Raw genomic sequence first — 27,684 nt, 5'->3', positions numbered from 1 at the left:
TTTGATGCCACCAATCCTTGTACGCTTCACACAATATCACACAACGGACAAATCACAATACGCATTATCTGTTTTAAGTTTGTATTTACAGGCCTGGGATACAGGAATTTAAAAAACAAAGAAAAAAAAAATACAGAATATAGATTTTCAAACCAGTTAACTTATATTTACACTTTTGAAGGCTCAAACTTGCCCCAGGCTAAAGTCTGCCGTCTGTACTCATAGAGGTTAAATATAAATATACATTTATACAGGGCTCCCATTTTGTTTGGGCACACTACATCCGACTTCTATCTTTTTAATGACAGGAATCCCAGTCTAAATCAATGTTTCAGGGAGTTGAATAAAACAGTTATATGCTTGCCTTACCACATCTTAGGTTTGTCTTCCTTTCTACATTATTCACCTACCAAATATGAAAAATATGCAGCTTGATCCATTTTTTGTTTCATAAAAAATACAAAGCAGGTCAACAAAGAGAGTCATATGTCAAATTTTATTACCAAATTTTAAAAGTTTGAAGAAAATTTTGCTGATGTTTTCAAAAGTGTCGACTAGAGCATACCGAGTTTCTTTCCTTTCAGTGTCATTAGTACTCAATAGGTTTTTACAACAAACCCAATGTCATGAACTGGATTACAATTCAGCTTCTCCAAACAGAAGGCTTTCAGCTTTGTTAAAGCCAAATTAAGTAATAATTAATATTTTTGATATAATACACCAATAAATGACCCTTAGCAACTATTTTGGACTTTTACATGGTTAACAGTTGTATGAAAGACCTAATCATCACCCATAAAGAGCTGTCTGACTAGGCATGAAGTTGAGCGGGTGACATGTCTAAGGGGAGATAACCGACAACTAAAGCATGATACTGAGTGAGGTCAACAGCACTTATGAGATTTTCATAAACAAAGGGAAATGCACTATCAATGGGGAACAAGATGTAGTTGTTTCTTTGCTGACAGGGCTAAGAATGAAGACAGACATGTTTCCTTTTTGTTTTGTTTTTTGGGAAAACTGCGTCATCCACACAAATACCATGTGCAGAAGACAAAAGAAAATGCCACCTCAAAGAAAAGTCTGTATGAACAAGCTGCAATGCTATCCCTGTTGCATTCAAACTTAAAAAATAACAATCTAAAAGACTACATGTTCCAAATTTCATCAAGCCAAGTAACTGTAAGTGTCCTTCTGTCCCTCTACCCTTTCCAAATACTCCTTCTCTATCAGGATGTCAATACATTTCTGAAACAGTAACAAAGATACATATATTATCTGAGACATAACCATATACATACATAGCAGGACAATCTTTTTTATAGCCACTGATTCTTATTTGACTGGAGCATTATACCTCGAATTTTGTACTCAGAGGCACAAAAAGAAAAATGTATCTGAGAAAAGTCTGCCAAACAGCCAAAGCTAAGAGAAAACTACGACCAATCAACCGCATGCCTTCAATTCATTTGTAATACAAATTATCTATTTAAAAAACCTTTAAAATTAGCATCTGAAATACAATTTTGAAACTAACCATATAAAGGCTATGCACTGCTAATACACTAACACAAAGCTCCCCACCAGAAAACAATATCAAACAAACACAAAGACCTACATAATTTTACACCAATCTGCATACTTTTTACAGTTGGCAGATGTTCAAATATTCCCTATTCAAATATATAACATACTAGTATACAAGAACATCTGATACACTGGAAAGATTCATAATGCAACAAGTAGTCAAATCTGCCTGCATTGAGGGCAGATAACTCACCTTTATCACAGGAACTCTTGGTTTGAAGCGAGAAGAAAGCTGATTCAGTACTTCGGCTAGAAGCTGTTGGTGTTTCAGGACTTTTCTCATCTTCATAATACGCACTATGGCAGCCTGATAAACAAATATATATCACAAAGTTTCAGTAAAATAATACCTTATTGATGCGTGTGTTTGTCGCATTTTGTCACTTTGAACATTATATGATTCCATCTCCTTGCAGGATGGCAGTCCCAATGTCAACACATTTAGAGTTGATATATCACAAGATTACTTAACAGCAGATAGCGGTAAATACTATATATTTATTTGATTAGTGTTTTCCTTCATAGGCAAGGAAATTTCACCCCTATGATGACGGCCAGCATTGCGACCTGAGGAAACCGAAAACCATCTGTAGGTTGCCCAGGGTGAACTACCAACCTTTGGCAAGTTAGTCATAAAACCTTCACACAATATAACAACATTTGTGGTAGACAATAAAGGTAAGACTCTACAATAGGCCACACCAGTTGCACTGACCACTTCTTGTGGCCAAAGGTAAAAATCCCTTGTCCAAGAATGGAATTCAAAATAGTCATCTGCAGACAATCTGACATAATTGTATTACAATGTGGGAGTGTTGGACTCACCTGTATCGGACCTTCCCGATCCTCCTCAATGTACTTGTGTGTGGTCTCACAGACTTGGACTCACCTGTATCAGGAGTTTCCGATCCTCCTCGATGTATTTGCGTGTGATCTCACAGTGTTGGACTCACCTGTATCAGGAGTTTCCGATCCTCCTTAATGTGTTTGTGTGTGATCTCACAGTATTGGATTCACCTGTATCAGCAGTTTCCCATCCTCCTCAATGTGCTTTTGTGTGATCTCAGTGTTGGACTCACTTGCATCAGCAGTTTCCGATCCTCCTCGATGTGTTTGTGTGTGGTCTCTCAGAGTTGGACTCACCTGTATCACCAGTTTCCAATCCTCCTCGATGTGTATGTATGTGGTCTCTCAGAGTTGGACTCACCTGTATTAGGAGTAACCGATTCTCCTCGTTGTGTTTGTGTGTGGTCTCTCAGAGTTGGACTCACCTGTATCAGGAGTTTCCGATCCTCCTCAATGTGCTTATGTGTTGTCTCCTGCTCAAGCTTCACCTCAGTTTTCATCGGCACGTTGATGTTCACTCGCAACTTTTTGCTGCAGAAAATTACATTCACAAGTAAAGTAATCATATGCATAAAAAAATTAAAATCGCATGCATGAAAGCTTAAAATAACCAATGTGAATGTAGACAGTCTATAAAATAACAAAAGTCAGTTGAAACCAGCCAATTTATACTTCTCTTACAATAACTGGAATCTGGAGCGATCCTGAAAAATAGCCTCAGTAGCTGAAGGATTGAAGTGCAAGGGAAACTTATACAGGATACTTCCTCATGTATTTTATTTATTTATTCGATTGGTGTTTAACACCATATTCAAGAATATTCCACTTATACGGCGGCAGCCAGCAATATGGTGTGAGGAAACAGTGGTAACCCATGATCATCCGCAGACTGCTGGCAGACCTTCCCATGTATGGCAGGGGAGGAAGCCAGCATGAACTGGACTTGAACTCACAGCGACTGCATTGGTGAAAGGGCTCCTGGGTCAATGCGCCGTGCTGGCAAGCTGGCCACGGAGGCTCCTCCTTATGTATTCTTTCTATATATATTGTGATGGTTTAGACTAGGAGGGCCAACTTACTTCTTGTAGCCCATGTAGAGCGATATTTGGGAAGAAGGCCTCAGGTGGCTATCATCATCATCTGTACACAACAGTTTGGATTTCAGCAGGATCTGCAGCACTTGCATCAATATATCCTGGAACATCGCCAGGTATAAAATATGATTAACTAACATACAGGTGCACATGTAACAACACATCACAAAGCCAGGCCAGAGAGCTTGACAAAAAAATGATCAAAATCTGTTCTCCACCACGTTCTCTGCTTTTCTTTATTCATCAAGAACAATTTACACCTTTGAGAAAATGTTGTATGCATACCTGTAGTATTTGTATTGATCAAATGACTAAATTTGAGATATTTCAAAAGTAGGAAAAATCTATCAGCCGACACGCATTATAAATTCATGAACTTTATTTCAGATTTTGATTGGTAACTGGATACACAGACTAGTACATTGTAAAAGGTAATTTATCTGCGTTATTCTAAAATAGCAAAAATTCAAATGAATTTGCACTGATCAATTTTTCCCCAAAATCCCCGGTATAATCTTTTTCTACATTCAAAGAAATACTTACAGTTATATAGATGATTCAAAGAATGCATATTTAAGACAACTTTTTTCAAGGTTTTAGATAACTGCACTTTCTGAACATGTGAAAAATGTGAATATGAGAATCACTTACACTTCTGATCTGTGTACTTTCTTGGAGTTGCTGCACAGTGAAAGTCTGGCTGGTGTTATACTGTAACAGTACAGCCATCTGGAAAGTGGACGCCTGCAATACAACATAACCAAATAGTACAGAGACAAGTATACAGTACGGAGAAATAATGCTGCAAAATAAAATGGCATAAGATCTATGCTTTGCAGATTTTAATCATTCAGTAATTTTTTTAACATTGGCAGAGGCATTTCTTGCAAGAGCAGAATAATGAAAAAATTATATGAGAAAGTGAAAAGTATCAATTTTTAAATTTGATCAGACCAAAAAATCAATCTGTAAAAAAAATTTTGACACAATTAGACAGTATTTAAAGGTGTCAAAATAGCAATGAAACCAATGACCAATCAGAATCAAGAAAGCTGATAAATGTATAAAATTCTACATTGGTTGCACTGGGTATCAAATCTGATCAGAGATTCCATAAAATGAGCCTCCACATTAAATTTTATCAAATCAGGCACTATTTGGAGGATTATTATTAAATAAGTCATTAAATGGAAACCAGCAGATGCACACACCCAAATTAATATTTATCACTTTTCCCTATACTATTGTTATACAAAAAGTTAACCAGTACACTAATGAAAATGTATGATCCATGACACCTGAAAATTTCCTGCTTTACCTGTAGAGTGTAACGATTTTTAAAACAGTTAGTGACAATTTCTCCCTTGGACATCTGATAAAGCCAGTTCAGCTTTCGGCCACTGTGTTGACTGCTGTAGAATGTGGTGAATCTCTGAAAACTTCGCTCCAACTGAAACACGGTAGGCAGATTTGAGTTTCAGCATCAGTGAAAAAAACACAAAGCTCATTTCAGTTAACTTCAAAACTGACTCCTGTTTAGTTTAGCTCTTTTAATTTCTAGGACAGATAAGAGTTCTGTAACTTTTCAACCTATTCGCATGTTTACAAAGTGTTTATTCAGGAGGCATTATTATATGTAGACTGATAATGTTATACTTTTTGTGAAGCCCTAAAACTGGCCAATCCAATCAATGCAGTTTTTGTATAAAAAATCTAATTAAAAATGTACTTAAATTGCTCTGAAAGTTGCTCTTTCAGATGTGAAAAGGTTGAGGAAATTGGGTAGCGCTGATAGCAAAAAATAACACTTCTCTCTTTTTTTTTTCCCAGAAAAGTAAAGATGTGTACATGTATGTTGCCAGTTTGATAGACTAACCATGCGATAGAAGAGGAACTGTGTATTCATGTACACTGGCTAAAAGGAGCAGATGAGATGTCCCAAAAATGAGAACAATTAAAGTAGCACATAATGTTATATCAGTTCTACAATTAAACAAAAGAGAATAAACATATACATAGATTCTCAAGGAAGTTCAAGAATTATCATTTATTACATTGACGGAACTGAAAGGTTTATAATTTCTGTTAGTAATAGGTACCTCAGAGGGCAAAGTGAAAGTGCAGGATTGTTGAAATGGCCATGAACCTGAACTTAGCACCTGGATACTGAAGTCAACTGGAAAAGAACACAAGATTCCTATAACTGAACGTAAAGGCAGTATTTGTACAAACATGTATCATTTAATCAACAATTAAATCCAGATCTCCAAATAACCGTACAAAATGCAGGTGCTGTTTTTACGAAAGTATGCTGGGTGGCACAACTGAACCAAATGATAAAGAAATCATTACAATCCTGACCACAGTAAAGATGTCGGACATGTTTTTCCTAAATTGGCAGAGCTTTCAACAGGGTACATATATCAGACTTGGAGATTGTAACACCTAGAAGGTAAAAACCTGCCTCACAAGTTCTGGTCAAACATCCTGATAACAAACAGTTGACTGAAAAAGCTGGATTTCCACAGCATCTGGAATCAGGCACCAGAGAACTCAAAGAAGTGAGAAAAGTGTGAGTTAACATACTATCCAGGGGTTCTGCTGATGAAGTCAAATGTCGCTTGAACTGCTCATTGAGATCTTTGCTCACACCAATATCTTGGAACATCCTCTGTAACTTTGATGTGTACTCAAACCCACAGGCTTGCTGCAAAACAAGGAAAACACGTTCTACAATTATTAAAGTGCACTGACCAAACCGTAAAATTATAATTTTGAACATGTTTGTACAGGAACCTTCCTTATATTTTAACTTAATATTAACACTTCACATGCCCAAAAAACTAAGACAAAACTGTACTGTTCTATGAACTGGGCAGAGATTGTAGGAACTGAGAACAATAAGAAAAGAAATAGGTGTCATTTTATGAAACTTCTCTGGGAGATGTTATTTAAGTTCAAAGTGTTACCTTGAGCTTAGAAATCATGCTAGCCTCTGCATCGTCACTTGCTGACACATGCTGCACCAATCTCTTGGCTAGCATTTTGCTGTAGAACTTCTGGAATACATCCTTATCTTCAATGTACTTGAACACAACCATCTGGAAAACAAAATATTCATTAGATGTCAGAATTATTATAGACCATGGCTTACTTCCTTACATAAAGAATGAATGTCTCCACTATTAACTAAAATATGTAACATTACAGAAGTGCAGCCATATCTAACTAACAAGTGAGTATTACAAAATTGACTAGAGCCTATACCGCTGAGGGATTGAGCCAAGGGAGGTAATTCATGATGTAACCACTGGTTCAAATTGTGCCTTCAGAAGTGACATTTTGCAGACTAGACCATCTGTATCAAAGCTGACCACCTCTCGTTCTAAATTTCAGAAAAGAATGATTATGGCAACACTGGCAATATTTCAGCCATGAGAACATTCAAAATGAAATAAGACAGACTGACATATTTAAGACCAGTTAAAAAGGAACCAAACCTTAGTTAAAACTCAAAAACCACAATATTTTTGTAACATACATGTATGTATATAAATTGTGGAAAATTGTATCTATATATCCATGTATAATTAAAACAAACTATATTCTACGATACAGACCAACAGCCTTCAAATATTTAATGACAGCATCACAATCAATGCTGCCAAACTAAACTTCACGAATATTTAAAGTAGCAAATATTATTATCTCTCAGTAAAGACTTACCACTTGGCACAGAGTGTCTTCTAGTTCAGCCTCTTCAGGGTTCCTTGAACTGTTAACAGCATTTGGTGAACGATTAATTTTAAGAGTGAACTAGAAAGGTACTGAATTATTAACTCCTAAAATAGTTCATTCACATTAACTCAGTGGTAAATATGAAATAACTGTCCATGTTTCCTTTGGATTTTTGCAAAGCCGTACGTGTGATTTGTCAGAAGGAATGGATGCATGATTGAAGTTTACCACCACACTGGCAGAATTTCCGCCATATTGTTGGCAAGCACATTTTAGAACCTGTCAACAGCTGGTTATAGACATTAGAATGCTAACATACAAAACAAGAGCAAACAGGAAACAGATGCTGAAATAAAGAGTAACAGTCAACGTTCAAAAATACCACTGAATGCAATTCTTACACAATAACCTGATCAAGATCATTAAAAGCAGTTGTAGAATATCACTATCACATCATGGTACATATAATATTTGTCGTCTTATCTCTTTATGTGACTGGACTTATCAGCCCATTATAAATGTTTGCACTTTATTATTCTAATGTAAACTATGTGATAGCTGCCACACTATGACTCCCATACTGTTAAGTCAGTTCAATATATAATTTTCTTCCCATTACTTAAGTTTATGTTATCGCAAACAAGTTGTCTCCACATATGTAAATGGAGCAATACTGTAAGTATTATGCTTACTTTTGTTCCATAATCCAAATAAAGTATGTTTCAAACAAAAACAGTTCTACTCATTTGATTGGTGTTTTACGCCGTACTCAAGAATATTTCACTTATACAATGGCAGTCAGCATTATTGTGGGAAGAAACAGGGGTAACCCACTATCATCTGCAGGTTGATGGCAGACCTTCCCACGTACGGCCTGGGATGACGCCAGCAAGAGCTCACGGCGACCACATTGGTGAGCGGCTCCTGGGTCATTACAGAATGTAAGTGTGTTAACCCCCTTGCCCACAAAGGTCCCCGAAAAGCAGTTCTAATAAAATAACTCTGAAGGGAACTTTTAACTATCTAAATACAGCACCACCAGCAACGCTGAATTTAATGCAACACAGAATAGGATTAAGCGCCCATCGCTGGACTGAGATCCTGCTTTTGTTAAATCCACAAGACTCCAGATTGTATAACTGAGTAGGGAAATAAAAATACCCCAAATATCATTTCACACGACTTATAGAATTCAACAAATTGCAACACGCCATGGATTCATACATGTCAATTTTAGACACCAGTATTCGGTGGTAAAACTCAGGTGAAAAAAAACCCACCTCAATTCTGTGTTTTTCTGGTACAAATACTCAAATTTTTGGATAAAAACTGAATTGCATTCGAATCATGTACGCATAGCGTTTTACTTCGATCGTCAATGGCTGGGCCCGTGACAAGTCGAAGTAGTCAGTCGTGATTTTCACCACCAAGAAGGCAAAGAAGACGGCCTAATTGTGCAGAAAGGGGTTGAGTAAATGACTCAGGTCGTGTTGCTTTTCCCACCTACAGAGTTGAAAGACGGACCGCCATCACAGAAGATGTGAGATCGGGCATCCTCTTAACATGTAACGCTAATCATGTAACCCTCTGTCCTCACCAACTTTATGGCCAGTCCGGCAGAATCACGTCAACCTGGTTGCCTCATTAAATCTGCCTGTTGACCTGTGTAATTCAGTAGCTCAGCTTTGTCCGCTGAGCATATGCAATGCGATGTCGCATGTTTACGATTTACAGATTCTTTGTATCAAAAACAACCACTGCGCACAGTGCAAAGTACTGCGTATAACAGTAAAAAGCTCACACATGTACTGGTTTTGAATAGGGAGCAGGCAGGTGTTTGAATCAATTACTGAATCTATGCTCTGAATTTACTATTTCCTACTTAAATTAGTTTAGTGATAAACTGGTGAATATCTCTGTGGGCCAAGTAATCATTGTGACAAATTGAAACTGATTCTTGTAGATCTTAAATTTTGTAGTGACAGGCTCAAACAGAAGATCTTTGCATTAAACCTATGTCACCAAAAAATCCTCAAGAGCACCCCTTTTCAGGTTTGCATCAAACAATAGGTTCTTCCCAGGTTGAGGTCCCCACTTGAGCCCCTTGTTTTGGCTTCAGAAATGTACTGTTTGGGACATCCCATACTACGCAAAAAGGTTAGTCAGGTGTTAGGATAATTTTTCTCTGGTCAAAAGTGTGCCAGGGATCATGTAATTGGCATGATTTCCTGAGCTGTTAGTGACAGTCACCAGCCCTATAATGCTAAGGAACCTTTGCTGGATAGGAAATGTATCCTTATTGTTGCTTATATTTCAGCCTAAACTTCATGCAACACAACATGATCTTGGCTCCCGTCTTCCTGAAGTATAAATGTTTTACCACAATGTAAATTAGGTCAAAGCTATTCTGTGATCTGAAGGGAGGCTACTTTGGGTGCTTACAACTTACAAGTCAATTATACAGTGTACCTGTATGGACACTTTCTAATGGTTCTCTGTTTAATATGACAGCCAACAACTGAAAATGGATGGTTTATGACTGTTTTATTATAATTATATACGTATCTCTGATCAGGATAAGCCCAGTCTTTGTTTTTACCTATTTATTTATTTATTTGTTTGGTGTTTACGCCGCACTCAAAAATATTTCACATACGACAACAGCCAGCATTATGGTGGGAGGAAACCGGGCAGAGCCCAGGGGAAACCCACGACCATCCACATGTTGCTGACAGACCTTCTCATTTACGGCCAGAGAGGAAGCCAGCATGAGCTGGACATGAACTTACAGCGACCCCATTGGTGAGAGGCTCCTGGGTCATTATGCTACGCTAGCTTGTTTTTACTTGTGTTGTGTATGTTTGATGACACATGTAGGAGAAGCCTCATCTTTGTATTTTGCACCTTTACTATTGATATAATGTTCCTTACTTCCTTTCTTTCCTTTAACAACATCTGAACATGCATCACCATGGTTTATATCTGTTATTATACAATGCATATCTCTGATCTGATAATATATTTGTAAAAGTATATGTGTGTACCAAAAATAAAATTATATATATATATATATATATGATTTTATTTTTGGTACACATTTCATATATACTTTCACATTCACAAAATTACCGGTCATTAAAGCAGGGCTTCCCCTGGGTCAGTATTTTTTTGTGCCAGTCACTTTAGCCACTCCTCAAATTTTGAACCCAATGCTACTTTTCCTTAGCTATACATTATTAGCAGCTGCAAAATAATACATCAGTGCTTGGTACAGTGGTTTTTTTTTTTTTTTTTTTTAAGGAAATTAATCCTTTTTTCAGTCAATCTGAGTAGGGTTCTAGTAAAATGCAATTTCCTCTGAAAAATTTGTAAATTTAGTTCCTTTAAATGCAGCATTACAATCCATACACTTGAGTAACACAGCATGACAGGAGAAAACCAGACTTCGTAGACATTTATGTGAAGGCACATATTCTGAAACAATTCAGTTCCAGAAAAGGTTATTGAAGCGGAAAAGTAAAATTTTTCAAGGGAGGTAACTTCATTTACATGTTCAACACTACCTACATGTAAGTGTATCTCCCTTTGGCGATAAAAGGAATCCTCAAAAATGCCATGAATCTCTTTCATTATTTAACAAAAATGATTTTCAAGCGTTATCTAATGTAAGTCAACTTGAGAGAATGCTGAAGCCCCTTTGTAGATTTCTGTCAAGTAAAATCTCTATGTGACTGTGTTGTTTTTGTTTCGCAGAGATGAGGATGTTTGAAATGAAAGTAAATGGACTGTTTTCATCAGAAAAATAGTAACTAAATTTGTCACCAAAAGCATTTGCATTTTCTCGAATTTTACCGCCATTTCAAAAAATTGTTTTAAATTTGCGACAATGGCGAGCGCCAGCAGGAGCCATGCTAAAGTAGAATTAAACTCAATACCAGGTTAAAGTCGGCATGTAAAATACAAGTAAACTCAATCTGACTGGAAAAAACTGTGTTTTCAGTTTCTGGCTGTAAAGATTTGGATTCCTATGATTCCCTGATATCAGAACAAATTAGTGATACTAACCTCTTCTTCAGCAGTAAATCACAATATCTTGCCAACAATTCAGGTGACTTGCTTGATGAGCTGGCCATTTTGGTGATGGAGTTGTTATTGATGAACCGACCACATGCCTGTAAATAAAATACCACTTCTGATTACAGCATGACTGGTTCTTGACAAGTCATTTCACTCATGTGGATTAAAACACTGAAAACCATGGGCGTAAAACAAGTGGTTAAAAGATCTACAAAACATGAATGCAACAGTTACACATGCTAATTTAAAAGCCAGTAAGAGTGGGCAAAAAAAGATTACAGATACAGAAACATAAGGAAGGTGAAGATGCAAGATGTAGAATGAAACATAAAGACAATATTTATAACAAAGCAGTTTTCCCTATCAATGCATTACTGCCTTGATTAAATGACTTGCAATTCTGTCTTGGATTAGAAACTTATCAAGAGCTAATGAAGGAATCCTTACCTTATCCAGAGAGGCCACAAATCCAGCATCATTGTTAAATGCTGTCATAACCAGAGCATTGTACTTTTTGTGGACATCTAAAATTGTCTGTACATAAAGTTTGGGCTCCTGCAACAAAACACAGAACTGTTTATATGCATACACCATTCCATAGAATTTTGATGCTGTAGTATTGGGCTTAATTAAAAAGGTTACAAAAAAAATCATCCACCATATTTCTTCTAAAATTTGGGACGCCTGGTCTGCTCATGTAGGCCAATATATATGTAATTGTAGCAGGAATATTGAGTTTCTTTTTTCTCACATGGCTAAACCATTCAATGGACAACATATTAATATTTTTACTTTTCCACAAGGCTGGTAAAGAAATGTAATATTCTACTTTCAACACTACTAATAGCTGTCCCAAAGCTCAGAAGAATTACAGTATACAACATTAAGTTCCATCTAAACAATTCAGCGTGATTTTCTCATTATAATAGATAGTGACAATAGGACAGCTCACATTGAGGGCAGCTTCTCCACACTTTTCAATAGCTGCCTGACCCTGGCTGTAGATATGGGACTCCAGTAAGGACTTCAACTCTCCTAAGCCATCATATATTCTGGACACCAACTGATACATCCTTCCAAGATCTGACAATTACAACAGAGTTACCTCCCTTTACCTGAACATACATAACTGACAGATAATGATTAATCACATAAAAACTGCACAGAGATGCCTGTTGTTAACAGACATACATCTAATTCTCCATTTGTTAATAATGATGTATGCATGGCTAAATGGAATGCATACATAACATGCAAATGCTCACCCTTTGACTGTTCTGTAACCACATGTAGAGAACCTAGTGCACATGTATGATAAATATTTCAAAGAATGACTTCAAATTCCCAGGCTTTTTCAAGACTTTTCATAGGTCTGTGATTCTCATCTTCCAGGTTATTTGAAATAAATATTCTATACTTAAACATGATTAAAATGACCTTATTAGATGGACTCCCAGTCTTTCAAACATACTAAGCAAATTTTTTTTAAGATATTGGAAAAGAAATTTCTTAAAAAGAATCTCAACATACTGTAAACAATAACAGATCACTTCTCCAGTCTCAATTCCAATGTTTTTCTGAGGCCCATGTAAAGAAAATACTGATTTTCCAGGCTATTCAAGGCTCAGAAAAGTTACTTTCAAAGTGAAATGTTTTCAAGTCCCTGTACTAACCCACTAAACTTTGTAGAAAAACACCTACCTTCATTTTTGTCATCATCAAGCAGCTTTTTAAATTCATAATGGAAAATTTCTAAATGCTTTTCAATGAGGACTTTCTCGCATTTCCGTGCCAGAACATCCTGTGTGCTTTGGTGAAGGTAAATCTGTATTCTTCTCTGTTCCTCTAATAGCCTTGACTCTGCCTGTAATGATGAATTATGTAATCATCAGACACTGTGTAACATACCTCTTAGAACTGTTCATCTCAATCTGTTATAAAAATAAATTTAACAGATGTGGCAAATGTAAGATTTTCTTGACACATCTCTCATGATCTTTGGTTAAACGGTGCATAGCATTGTCTTTATGTCTGTATCATTAATGGGGGCCTCCGTGGTTCAGTTGGTTAGCGCGCTAGCCGGGAACTTCTCACCAATGCTGTCGCTGTGAGTTGAAGTCCAGCTCATGCTGGTTTCCTCTCCGGCCGTATGTGGGAAGGTCCGCCAACCACCTGCGGATGGTCGTGGGTTTCCCCCGGGTTCTGCCGGGTTTCTACCCACCATAATGCTGACTGTCGTCGTATAAGTGAAATATTCTTGAGTACGGCGTAAAACACAACTCAAATCAAATCAAATCACATCTGTATCATTAATGTGATATATGCACAAGTCTAGCAAACACTGATGATAAAAACATTTAACGTTCCAATATTAGCTGGCCTGTTTCCTTGCAATGAGCAACAAGCATGAAGCCCAATACTGAATATTTATGTCCTAGGTTAGATCCAACCAGGGGCTGAATGCAGATCTCTGAACACATGACATAAAGCGGTATAATCTACACATTTACATGTATGTCATTTATGAGTCAGACAAAAATGATAATCATTACGTCATAATAATAAATTGCATAAAAACTTACACTGCGTAACGGTTCTGCAGTATGGAGAATATTTACAGCCAAGAATAGATGCCACTCTCACCTTTTTCATATATTCAGTGACTGGATTCTCCCTTAGGAACTCTGAGCTTTCTCGTGTGTAGAACCTTTCTGTGTCATCAAGGAAATAATTTTCAAAATGTTCTTTGTACACACTGAGAGTTGGGCCCTTGGCTCCCGGGTCGTCTTCATTCAACCCCAACTCCACTAACAAAAGGAAAGTGTGGGTAAATTAATCACAGACACACAATATGATGTCTTGCATGTATATGTAATATTCGTTTAAACTTCACACTTGAATTAGGCACTAGTAAATAATATCTGCTTAAAAACTACAAAAGTATAATCACACAGCATTTTCTCTACAATTACAGGAAAAATTAATTTTTAGAGGCAAACACAATAATAAATAACAATAATAAAACTCTCAGAATTACATAACATAATCATGTTCGAAATTTCATATATTTAAACACCACCACACTCAAGAATACTCCATTTACACGACAGTGGCCAGCATTATAAAAACCCAGTGTGAGGAAACCCATGTAGGTTGTTGACAGACCTTCCCAACCTGACAAGAAGCCAGCATAAGCTGGACTTGAATTTTGTGCCTGTACGAGTCATTGTGCTGTTCTAACATGTTCACAACTTTAATCTTATGTCAAATACAGAAGCTAAATTTCCAGATGGCATTGCAAGGCAGCACTGAGTGGCAACAGAAATGAAAATAACAGATTGTTAAAATAACACCCTACAGAGTACATGTATATCAATATACAAATTCTATTTACTGAATTTCTTAAACACAAAATACCGGTTCACATAAATGACCAACCACAGTCTTACCATAGCAGTTTATGACACCACTAACAAGGCTGGTATTGATTGTTTCTCTATTCCTTTCTCGTTCTATGAGCTTCAGCACAGCATTTGTGACCTGTTTGTTGAGTGGCTTAAAGAGATTGTCGCGCCAAGTTATCAGTGCCAGCTGCAAGTAAAGCATTTGTACAGTTTTATACACTTGAATAGAATGTCCTGCCAAGATATCAGTGCTAGCTGTAAGTAAAGCATTTTTATAGTTTTGCAAATTTATCAGAGTAAATTGCAAGGAAAGCATTATTACAGTTTTGCATGTATATGCTTGAAGGGATTATCATGCAAAGTCTGAGAGACAGACATATTTCTGGAATCATGATGTCCCTTAAACTACCATCATATCATCATATATAATACATTCAGAATTATTTACAAAATATTACTCTACTACTGTTTAAGTTCCATATGTGTAAAAAACATTTCATTGGAGAATAAAATCAATATCCATTGTGCCAAATACAATCATTCCTAGCATTTACATTTCAAGTGCTACTTCAGTCCTAGGAGACGTCAGACAGGAATATTAAACTAATATGAAGGATACCCTATGGAATATAGCTGACACCACGGTTCAAAAAAATTTACCCTGAATAATGCTATTTAACACCTATAAATGAAGAGTTCTGAAAAACAAAATCTTCCGCAGTTTCCGTAAAATTTTCCAGATGTGACGTAGTAATATTCCTTAAGTGACGATGAATCAGGCTGATATGATGTGGCATAAGGCAGTTACGTTGGAATAACGTCATGTGCCTTTGAAAGGGTGACGTCATTTGTTGCTATAAGTCAGTGATGGGTGACCTCAAGTGTTCTTGCATGACATCACACCAGGCAAAACTGGTAACGGCAGAAAACTTTTGTTTCCGTATTATTCTCCCGAACTAACAACAGCTTTAATACAACGCGTTTTTTTTCTACAATTTAAGAAAGCAATTCCGACTATCTCTATCCTTATCATTCAACTTTAAGACATACATGTTTTAACATTAAAGTAGGTCCTTAAGAGAAGTTTGAACCTAATATAAAGTTTACTGTCTTAAAAGTAAGAAATTATTAAAATCCTAATTTGGTATGGGTTCATGCATACATTAATTGGCCATACATGTGCAAAGAAACTGCCATAGTATGTAAATTTTGTGGGAAATTTCTCACACAGGCTGCTGTACACATGTAACTTCCATTCAATGCTATAGGCATTCATTCTGAACTTACTGAAGTATGAATAAATATTATATATGACAGAATACATTACAATACAGCACAACACAAGACATTTCCATACAGTATGAAAAAAACACCATAAATATCATGAATACATAACTTGAGATCAACTTACAGAATATATTTCATATATTCCCTTTCTGCCCTCGTCACATTCCCTTTTCACCCAATGTCTGTTGAGATAGGAACACACTCCATTTAGCACTTTACTTGAAAACCGATATTCTTCCCATCGTTTTGTGTAGAACTTTAGCACATCTTCCCCCAGCAAATCCTGCCCATCCTACAATGAAAGTCACCACTGACACATAAGCCACACCACTCAACACAAGTTGCTAGACAAATCTGGAGAGTTTTATACATGTGATTGTTGTTTATTGACACACTCAAGAATTTCGCAATTATAAAATCTCAATGGCAGTCAGTGTTATGAGGGGAGGGAACTGGAAAGCCCAGTAAGCAACAAGTTACTGAAGAACTTTCCCATACTTGATTTCCAGATATGTACAACGTAATGACAGAAGACAAGAGGTCTTTTAACATTACACTGGGCTGATGCCCGTACAAGCATCAATAATCACTTATGGTCCCCAAGGTGAGGGCCTTAATGTCACTATTTCCTAATTTGGACATTTACTGACACAATATAAAATTCTCAGCTGGCGAAATGTTAGATTCGGGAAACATTAGACTTATATTCTGATAAGGTGCCAAAGAGAACTCTTTAATAAGTGAATACGTTTTTGCAAGAACATACAGTGCTACAGATAATTTTTTATCAGAGGGAGTACTGTCCTCTCGACTTTCCAAGTATGCTGTACTGCAGAACACATTTTTTTTTTCAAATACTCAACACGTCACCATTTATGGGTCACCAGTAATACACCTGGAAAGTGTTAAGATCATTGAGCGAAAGGGGGTGAAGAAAAGACATAAGCCTACATGTGCATGTTTCTGTACATATATTGCATGCTGTTCTCATGATACTTTTAATTCCATTACATTAGCTTCTCTCTTCATGGAATCATACATGTTAGCTCTGATGGACCATCTCTTCATCCTATAGGATAACGGCCCTGATGCCAACAATGCTAACTGTAATATAACAGTACCTGCTTTACTTGCTGTGCGTTACACATCGATGTTGGGGTGGATAAAAAGTGTCTGCCCGTACTTGTAGTTGACTGAAATACTCATCTCAGCCAGATGTCCCCTCTTCCCATCGCCAGTAAATCCAACAGAGCCGAAAACTACATGGCCAATGCTGCTAGGCACATAACACAACTGCCATGTTGATCTCGCAAGTTCTCGATAACCTGTGTTACCTCGAGAGAAAATCATTCGGTTGCTCTCAGGTCCTTCTGAAGTCAACAAGAACAAATCCACGAAATATCGGCTCTTTACGTCGGAAGGACCCAAGAGCAACCAATGATTTTCTCGCGAGGTAGCCCAGGTTATCGAGGATACATGGTGGAGAGCGTCATCACATGGTTCACTGTGGAGATTTAATTTCTATTTTGACAGGACTGTCAGCTTTCGGGAACTTGGGCGTACACACAAGTCTTCAGGTGTATACAGTACGCTCCGTTTTAATTTTTGAAGCGTATCACCTAATTTTTCAGCATATTTACCCCTGAGTGCATGTAATGTGCCTCCTTGCAGGACAGATTTAAACCGCTCTTTTATCCAGTGATGCTTCACTGAGACGCCTTACCGAAGGCAAGCAAGTTGCCCCGCCCAAGCCATTATACTGATATGGGTTAACAAGTCGTTGCACTATCCCCTTCATGCTGAATGCCAAGGTCTTAGCTGTGACTTGACCCAGGATTGGTCCTGGATCTACTGCTCCCAAGCGAACACTCTACCAACTGTGCTATCGGGTACGGTACAAGAGGTAAGATCTTCCAGGCCTTGGAAAGTTACAGTATGTGAAAAGCCACTGTTTGAGTGTCTTATCACCGACTGGCTAGGATTCTCTAATGCTTCGGATAAATCAAATGGATCAGGCTGACATACTCAAAACAGGAAAACGACCAACTTGAGCCGTTTCCAAGAAAGCTGAAAATTGAGGAAACCTAAATGGTTACACGTAAGATAACAACTGAGACATGGACAACATATGGCTCTCACATACATAGTGCAAATAAGGTTGTTTAGACATCTTTTCCTGTGAGGACTCTCTGCGGTGTTCCCTGTTACTATCTGGTTTAATCTCACAATTCCCACAATGCAACATCATGTATCCTGGTCCCCATGACTGTCTCTTATCTATGGCAAGTGTCTTGTCAAAACGTTTTTGTATTTGATTTTTTCAAGATTCGGCCAGAGAAAGAAACTTTCGCCATCACTAAAAGGCAAAACTTACCTTTAACAAGTTGACGTTGTATATTTTGAGAAAGTCTTTTAACCTCTTGTAGAGTTCAAGCCCGACAAACTGTGCACCACCTGTGGGGTGTTTTGGTTTTTTCCCAGCAGGCACTCTGGATTGGCCCTGACTGGACTGGTGGACACTCGTACAGTAATCATATACATGCCTGAACAAATGTCAAGGTCAACATCATAAACTACATACATGTACATGTAGGAGCAGCAAAACAGTTTCTGCCTGACAAGAGCAATGAAGATCTTCCATACCATTTTCTGGTCTTAAAATAGTGCTCCTGTTTTCAGGGAGAGATTTATTTAGACTCAAAATAGACCCCAAAAAATGCAAATGTCCTTTGCATACATGTACATGTATTAAGTATACATGGGAAAATTGACAATGTGGTTACCAAGGCAACAGTATTTACTTATTTCCTCAGCGTTTTACACTGTACTCCTAATGACTGGAGGAAGCCGGGCAGAGCACTAACGACCATTCACAGGTATAATACTGGCAGACCTTGTCACAAACAATTCACCAGGATACCGGCCTGAGCTACACCTGAACTCACAGCTACACAGCCAGAACTATTAAGCAGTTTCCGCAGGGATCCACGTCATTCATTGTCATAGTTATTACTGTACATTGCCAAATAACAGACAAAATAAATATGTCTCAGCCAACAACCACTTCTGAAAATCATGGACACTACAGTAGAAAGCAACCAGTTAAAACACCACATGTATCAGTTCAGTTGCAATGGGTTGAAATACGTACTTCTGAAAAAACGTTGATCTCATTTAAACACTTCTAGCAAAAAAAACTATTGATCGTAGCTAAAATCAACCTCCAGTTTACAGAAAGAGCATGTTTTGGACTACAATTTCATGTGAGTTTCAGATTTCTAGCTCCCATTGTTCTTGAGTTAGAGACCATTAAAAATTATGTAACTAAACTAGTTTTCTGACTATATCTCAAAAAGTTACAAAGATAGGCAATAAAAATAAGAGCAGATTCGAAATCACCACCTCAAAATACACCAGAATACGTTAAAAAATTTGAAATTTCCAAACTTGTTGTGATATCTCAATTTCAACTAATGGCGAGCCCTCACAGTCAATGATTTTCTCAAACTTATTACAGCTAGGATGAGTTTACCTGCATATCAAATTTTAGAACAATCCATTCAGTGGTTCTTGAGAAGAAGATGATTAAGCGATTTGCTACATAATCCAACACTGCTGCCAAACCATGTGACCTAGAAAATGAAGGGTCCAGTACACTACTTCAAGTACTGGGGAATTTTACTGCAAAATTTCATGTCAATCGGCTAAACGGTCTGGGCTGTAGCTTTCCCACAAAATCAATGGAATAATAATAATCCGAACAAAAACATGTGTCTCACAGGACTACCTGCATGGACCCCTAACAACTTTATATAAGATATGAAATGACACTATCATCAACACAACTGAACTACATATATGCTCCCTTGCAATGTAACCAAGGATACGTGTAGAGTTGCATGTAGTCTGTTTTGGTCATGTTCTGATGCATGTACACATGCTCAATGCCAGACTTGAGATCGTCCCAAATCTGGTCCAGACCAATCTGTTTCAGTCCATGTGGGTTCTGGGAACGCGAAACACTGGCCATCTTAATCCGTTACTAAGATGTGATATGGGTGGATTCTGCTGCTCAGCTGTTTACTGGTATTGCCGTGTGTGACCAGTTCTTCCACAGGTCCTCAGAAAAAACCTGATGGTCTGGTCTGAAGGGAGGGGCGCGCCTTCCTAAAGGTACAACAACTGCCTTAACCCTCCATCCTCATCTTGGAAATATTTCCTGAAATGACAAAATTACATCTTGAATTGATTTATGTGCATACAGTATTGGTGCAAGCCAAATGATTTCCAACAAGCTTAAAGAAATTCCACCTAAATGGCCCTTCAAGTGCTTTGAGGGCACAACAAAGGCTGAGGAATCTTAAAAATATCCTCACCATGGCTGGGGTAGAAACAACATTCTTGGATGTAGGACTGATTGATGCAATGATTGATTACTTGTGGTTTAAAACCATTCAGGCTGAATACAGGAAAAAAATCTTTGTGGTCATGGTTAGCTCACACAAGAAAATTTAGGCATATTATAACTGTACTTTCTGAATTGTACATGAGAATATCATCCTTAGTGTAAATGTGCCACAGCATGACAGACTGATCATGGTGGAAACGTAAGCTAGACTACCATGCATTAAGCTTGTGAAAATGAAGGAGAGGGGATTGGGGGGGGGGGGGGCGGTGAGGGCAGAGACACAGTCCTCAGTTCATGGCAAAGAAGCCATCTCAATATAATGAGAAACAAAACAAGGTAGTTCAAACACAAGAATTTATCTAACAAATATCACTCTGGGCTGCCATTCATGAGGGAGTACATGTGTCGTATAGATCAACATGATGCACATGTACCTGTACCCTTTCTCTTCCACTACTTGGGTTAGTTACTGCAGGGTTCCAGAAAATGAAATGAAGTCACATAATTTCATCCTATTAATAAGACAGGACAATATCTTCAAAGAAAAGGCTGTTTGAGAATTCACACACCAAAAAAGAGGAGACAACAGATTGCATTTTTCTAATGCAGTATTCAAGTTCTACTGTATAATGGTCAACTGGCCATCCAAACAAGTTCCACTGATTACTGTATTTCACTGGAAGTTCAGCATTTTTCATGTGACACAATTACGCTTTAATCCACCTTTAAAGGAGAAGAAAATTTAAATATCAATCAAATACCATTGAAAAGAGTATGCATTTCCTCACAGGTGCATACCATAAACAATATTCTAATATGTACCTCAAGTTGATAATTTATAAACAAAGTCAGCGCCAACATCTGCTGTGGGCGACTCCATTTTGCCTAAGAACTAGTCCTGAAGTCTTCTATGTTAGGAGGAGAATTGTTGTCTGAAACCACCGAAGTGCAGTTCATGCATTTACGGTACAACTCTTCTCCCCAGAAGACAGCGAACAGTAAAGTTCGTTATCCTCTTGATGATAGGAAAACCGGAATGTTGGATGTAGGTTCTGAGTTTACACAAACAAGCCAGCAGTTTTAACGACTCTCATTGGCTGACAGGCAACACACCCCCAGCATAAATTACAGGGTGTGAAAGATGGAGGACGCCATGGACTCAGCTATTTATGCCAGCTTTGCCGTTTTCAGGCTTTACATGTTTGGAAAATCACAAAATTATGCAGCAGGAACCACCAGATAGAAAAAAATGTGCTCTTTTCAGCCTGTAGTGTCATTTTTTAAAGTTTTCTTCCCCTTTAACAGAGGATCAATCAAGAGGGGTTTTTTTGTGAAGTTTTATTAATTTCTTATCAGAAAAACTGAAGTATTGACATATACGTATCATTTTAAGGCCTTTTGTGCTTCTAAAAGTGTATTTTAACATACCAATACCAAACTTTAGGTGACACAGTATTCATCAACTGGTTCAACCTTACAGGCAGAAAAAAAAGTCATATTATTCTGCATATGAATTTTACTTGGTTTAGGGAGAGAAGACCGCAACACAAGTACAACAGTGTCACAATAAATTACAGTTACAATACAAACATGGTAGTTAACTACTGTTAAATTTGGACAGTTACCAAGCCAAAGAGACAACACATGGAAATGTGTAGCCATAAACAAAAGAAATCCATCTGCATGTACATGTGCACACATGTACTAATATATGTATACAGATCTGTAAAAGGAACAAGGCTAGCAAGCTAAAAATAGCCTCACATGTGTCCACACAAAGCAAAGTTATCCAAGCAAAAACCTCGGCTGATGTCAGACGGCCTCTACCTAAAGGGCATTGTTAAAGCAAACTTTCGTCTGACAGAGGTGGGAAGATAAAAATTTAAAGTGTTGCTGACCGTGATGAAAATGTTATCAGCATTAAGATTCTTACTAGAGAGCAATTAAAAACGCTTAAAAGTATCAGCCTTGAGATAACTAGAGAGGCAGAAGAAAAATGTGCAGTTGTTTAGTCTTTCAAAGGTACATGTATGTCATCTTCATCTAACCAAATAAATATCATAAATTCCATGTTGATAATGACTGATGATTCTCAAGTAATATCCCTCAGGGACATGGTTCAAGGTATGTCACTTCCTAAAGGTGCAATGCAATGCAAGATAGATGTAGTTGCTGAGGTAATGACTGTGGTAGCTTACTGACATTTTAGAATTCGCTAAATAGACTAGAAGTCACAGAAAACAGAGGTACTCAGTACACCAAGTTTCCCAAAGATATTATCATCTTCTCTCGGGTAATTACCAGTTTCAAAAAGATGGAGAGAGACTGACAGATACATACAGAAAATGTCACGTCGCCTGAGTTTCCATGACGCAGAAACAACATGACAAGTTTAGTAGCTGTCTTCAGACAAGCATAGGATAATATACATGTACATCTACTTTATCATTCCAAGCAAGCATGACACACTCCGTAGCATTAACCAACAATTAGGTGACAGAAATAGTTCTAGACTCTCTGCCAAATTCTAGCTTTTTTCATCTTTGGAATCAACTACCCTGTATCAGTAAAACCAGGCATCAATACCTAATGAAGTGCACTATGCTACTGAATAACACAGTACTTCTCAGACATGGTTAATATTATAAATGAATAAGGGCAAGATGGAAATTTATATGTTCATATGTTCAGTGCTGTTATTCAAAAAATTTTTTACAGCTGTGTACAGTGTTGACTTAAAACAGACATTGCACTTGCTGGCCATCAAAAAATATAGTCTCTTCTAGCCAATGTTGTAAATTGACTGTGTAGTATGGAACTCAAAATTCCAGTCTAGAAAAAATGTATCGACAAATCAACTTCCACAAAGGTTTTATTTAGCATTCATGGATTAAAAATTGTATTGGTACCATTTCAAACGTGAAAATACATGTACCTAAGGAAGCGTGTTTTGGAAGACCCTATGGTATGGCGGTGGTCTTAGTGTGGACATGCCACCACAAGGAAAACCTGTTGAGTGCCGAGTCACTGTTGCTGTCAGGTAAATAAAAATTAAAATGATTTAAAATGTGTGCACTAATGACTAATGCATGGATTTAAATTTTATCCTCTGAACCTTGTGTATACTTATATATGTTATGTTCTGTACAAGTACAAAAAAATGGTTAATGTGACTGTCGCGGTGGTAAATATTTAAAACCACATGTCAGATGTTTACAGAGATACTAAGGCAATCTGAACATGGACTGCCATTATAGCTATATGTATGCTACCCTTCTATCTGTAAATTAAACCAAGCCAACCAAAATGACTTTCAGGCCTCTATATGAGCAACAGGCACAGTATTTAGTTTTCAGCGAATGTGCTTAAGAGTATCTAGTCATTTGTATAAATCATTAAATGTGGTGCAAAATGAATAGGCAGGTGGTAAATAATGATGAAAGGCCCTTGTCCTGTTGAATTTGTATAGGCAGATTGCCTTGCCACCACTGGTATTAAACTGGGCGAAAGTCAACCTGCAATCACAAACGCCTGGTCCAATCAGAAAAAAGTCAACATAGAACACATAATGCATATATCGAAAAGTTTGAGAAAACCTTGCGATTTTAAACCAGTAACAAAGTAGGTGCAAGGAGGCACAGATTTACCGAACTAATGGCTTTCCGCTTTTAACAGCAGTAAATTAACACGTTCAAAATTGTGCAACCAAAACTAAAATCAACTAAAACAGGCATCCAATCAGATGCTCCCAGTTGCTTTCAATCAACAAAAAAACCCAGTTACATGGTCGACCTATGCCCGCCTTTATGAGATCTATATTTTTTCACTACAATTCTCATTTTAGTAGTCCCAATTTGACACGAATTACAAGAGTTGAGTACACACGAAAATTAAGGAAAATTACCATGTATTGATATAGAAAGTGGCTCGGAAAACTTTATGAACAGTGAACGCTTACATTTCATTCCATTCTCAGTGACAATCATAACGCGTAACCAATGTGTGCATCACCTGCTCAACGTATTTGCAACAACATTAAACTATCATTTGCCATCTGGTTTTTATGGAGTGAGAGTTGAGAAAAAGATTTGCCCAACAAATTGAATATTTGTAATAAAACCAGGCTTTCTAACCTAATTCATTTTCAAATACTTACATTTATACGTACAACATGCAAAGCTACTTTATTCATTCTCAAAATTCTCCGGTGTAGTCTCTTTAAAGCCCAACATTATGTTAATGGTTAATAATTTATTCTGATATTACCTTGGCTTAAATGAGGACAAGTGGCAAGTCTAGCATCTTACAGGTTTACTTAAACATTAGCTCTATGCCTATAATCTTGTTTTCATAACATGCTACAAGTAAAAGCAACTTTTTGTCCCTGGCATAAGCTTATCAGTCATGTAAATATATCAGCCAGACTGTGAGACAAAATATTTAAATTTAAAGAAATTTAGATAAGGCTACCCCTAAGAAGAAGTTAACCATACTGCTCTTTGGATATATTGGACCGTTCTCATACATGTAGCAGTCTGCTCTCTAAACCAGTTGGAAAGTTATTTGATTCAGCCTGGCACCATCAAACATCATACAAACGAAGGGTAAAAATATCAAGACTAACTTGTAGATTTGACTTCTCTAGGTACGCAGGTACATCCCTGCCATGAAGACTTGAACTTAGAATTGGTAGCAAGCCTACCAAAGAGTACACCTATATAAGACATCAGTGCAAAACTTCAGCTCAATGCATAAAGAACTGAATTTGCTAATTTACTATTTTCTGGTGATTAATATGCTCACAGAGCATCAGCCATGGAACATCCACCTTGAGTCATTATGCTTTGTATGTTCTCAGAACATTCAATTGTCCACTGCTGTTCACTTCCCAACAGTATACCTTGCAATGTTATCTTTTACCTCGCCATTTACTAGCCTGCTGAAAATGTGAAGCCTTCCTGGCACATCAAGTTTGTCAACCTTGAGATCAATCGTGTGATTGTCATGATCCAGATGTGATTCCAGAGTCGCACATTCATAACTTTGAGCAGCCAGGTTCCTCAGGAGGTGATAAATAACATGGAGCCAAATGGGCGAAATGCTATTTTTTGCCGATTTCTAAGCTTTAAAGAACTACAGGCAATGAAACTTTCATATTTGATGGTTAGGCACGTTCAGGTTACTTTTCCACAAAAAATTTAACTAAATGTTATGATTTTCATTATTCATGCTGAACTCTTATTCACGGCCTATCTCACTTGGGTTAAATTTGGTTTGTTTTCACCTCCAGTGCTCTAATCACATGACTATACAGTGTGCTGATGATTGGATCAGTGTAGCTATGACATCACTCCAGATCTACGAATATTTATTTATTTGATTGGTATGCCAAAACTATGAATAGGTTAGAATATTTTTTCACTTATTTGATTGGTATGCCAAAACTAAGAATAGGTTAGAATATTTATTCATTTATCTGACTGGTACGCCAAAACTATGAATAGGTTATTTAATTAAGAGGAGGTGTTCCAGCAACCTGCGGATGGTCGTGGGTTTTCTCCCACCGTAATGCTGGCCGTTATTGTCTAAGGGAAATATTCCTGAGTATAGCCTAAGGCATCAATCAAATAAATAAATAAAATTAAGAGGATCACTCCATTTACATTATTTGATGGTAGATAAGTTTCAGTACGTGTTGAAAGAGATAAATGTTCCTGAACATAAAACTGACATATCTGTCAACATTTGTCTCTATAATTACCACCAATGCCTTCCTCAACTGTAGCCAGACATATGACTGATTTAAAGTCCTGGCTTGACATTGAGTCATATCTCTCATAATGTGGTGAACACAAATTGGCTAAAACTATTTAGCACTCAACAAAACTGCATGCACCCTGGATATCGTCCCAACACTGGCATGAAATCCATTTGCTTTCGCCTGGGTGGAGATCGATGCCTTTACTATTGGGCTTTACTCCTTCACCAAATTTATCGTACGTGGTTTGGGAAACATCCTAGATGTATGCATCTGTTGTCAAGGTGTCAGTTTTCTTTCAGTTATAACTAACTATAAAACACAAGTCATGGAAAGCTCAATCTATAGTTACCTAATCTGCAACAAACCTTTTACCTTGTTCCATGAACAAGTAACATTTCAACATAAAGTTGAATATTAGGCCTATGCTTTTCTCAGTAACTGTGTTACATACTGCTGATTACAAAGTCGAAACAGAAGGAGATGTCTCTCGGGGCCTTCAATTTAACGCTAAGGTTTGATACCTCAACCTTGTATGTAGCAATGAACCTGGTCTCTGAAGGAAGCATATTCACTAGGATGTAAATGGATGTACATGTAGGCCTAGTGACAGAATCCTTTTCTGTAGTTCCAGGTTCGTTAAGTTACATCTAACGTTTAGAGGATAAATTTTAAAGAAACAATCTCTAAGATGAGCCTTATCAACTTGAACAAAAATCGGCAAATCGCAAACGGAAGATATATTCATGTCACGTGTAAGTTCCTCTGCAACAGACTAATGGCAAGAATACTTCTATTAGCCACCTTTACTGTCAGCCTTTCCTCCTATTCTATGTCTCGATCCCATCATCAACACAACATGGCGGACATTTTGAGAGATTTTGACGGTATCCAACAAGCTTAAAACTTGCTACAGGAGCTAATGATTACAACATGACAATTTTCTCTTCGCCAAAAATGTAAGAATTTGTTAGTAGAAAACATACGCACCAGATGTGACAGCCTCACTAAAACAATGTAAGTATTAAGCCTTCGTTTCCAGCGAAAAAGTTCAACAATATTCCCCGTTCGCCAAAGAAATCTCGGGTTATCTCAGATGAGACGAGACTTGATCAATATATAGTGACGTAGTCAAAACCGGGCATGGCCAATGCAAGTGAGCGCGAGGCGCATAGGAACAGTGGTATAACTTAAAACAGAACTGCAAAAAAAAAAAAAGGCAAAGAAAAAAAGAACCACACACACACAAAACTCACGCGCACACACACAAATAATACTGCATAAGGACAAAAAGTGAAAACAAAATAAAAATACTTCCAATGTGAAAAATCACTGATTCAGTCATTGATTGCAAATGTGCATGTAAATAAAAATCACAACAGTCATATTCCTGATATTGATAAGCATAGTTTCACCTACACCAGTGAGGTCTATTTACCGCCAAAAGGTGTACAGTATTGTTTAACAGTGACAGAAACAAGTAAA

The 27,684-nt window shown here is 37.4% G+C and overlaps 1 protein-coding gene across 1 annotated transcript; it reads right to left on the bottom strand.

Moving 5' to 3' along the window:
- Positions 1 to 845: 845 nt before the first annotated feature.
- LOC135461369 (cullin-1-like) lies at positions 846 to 27,286 on the bottom strand. The gene is made up of 20 exons (XM_064738416.1): positions 27,190 to 27,286; positions 19,921 to 20,252; positions 18,408 to 18,576; positions 16,158 to 16,325; positions 14,792 to 14,933; positions 13,986 to 14,149; positions 13,044 to 13,206; positions 12,295 to 12,425; positions 11,790 to 11,897; positions 11,331 to 11,437; positions 7,254 to 7,302; positions 6,497 to 6,628; positions 6,114 to 6,234; positions 5,627 to 5,703; positions 4,846 to 4,977; positions 4,179 to 4,271; positions 3,513 to 3,628; positions 2,859 to 2,964; positions 1,781 to 1,894; positions 846 to 1,248 (listed from the first exon to the last, which is right to left on the bottom strand). Exons 2-20 carry the CDS (start codon positions 20,061 to 20,063, stop codon positions 1,168 to 1,170), a joined length of 2,316 nt encoding a protein of 771 aa, XP_064594486.1. The 5' UTR covers positions 20,064 to 20,252; positions 27,190 to 27,286; the 3' UTR covers positions 846 to 1,167.
- Between the last annotated feature and the right edge of the window lie 398 nt (positions 27,287 to 27,684).

This window comes from Liolophura sinensis, chromosome 1 (assembly GCF_032854445.1).
Source record: "Liolophura sinensis isolate JHLJ2023 chromosome 1, CUHK_Ljap_v2, whole genome shotgun sequence".
Lineage (NCBI taxonomy): Eukaryota > Metazoa > Mollusca > Polyplacophora > Chitonida > Chitonidae > Liolophura > Liolophura sinensis.
Note: the sequence above shows the minus strand (reverse complement) of the source record. Positions and strands in the feature narration are given on the sequence as shown.

Coding starts and splice junctions, on each gene's coding strand:
- LOC135461369 (XM_064738416.1), bottom strand. CDS start 20,063: ATGGCCAGTGTTTCGCGTTCCCAGAACCCACATGGACTGAAACAGATT. Junction 7,303..11,330: donor GATTTACTGCTGAAGAAGAG/GTTAGTATCACT, acceptor TGCTGTTAACAG/TTCAAGGAACCCTGAAGAGG. Junction 1,895..2,858: donor ATCGGAAACTCCTGATACAG/GTGAGTCCAACT, acceptor TTTGTTTATCAG/GCTGCCATAGTGCGTATTAT.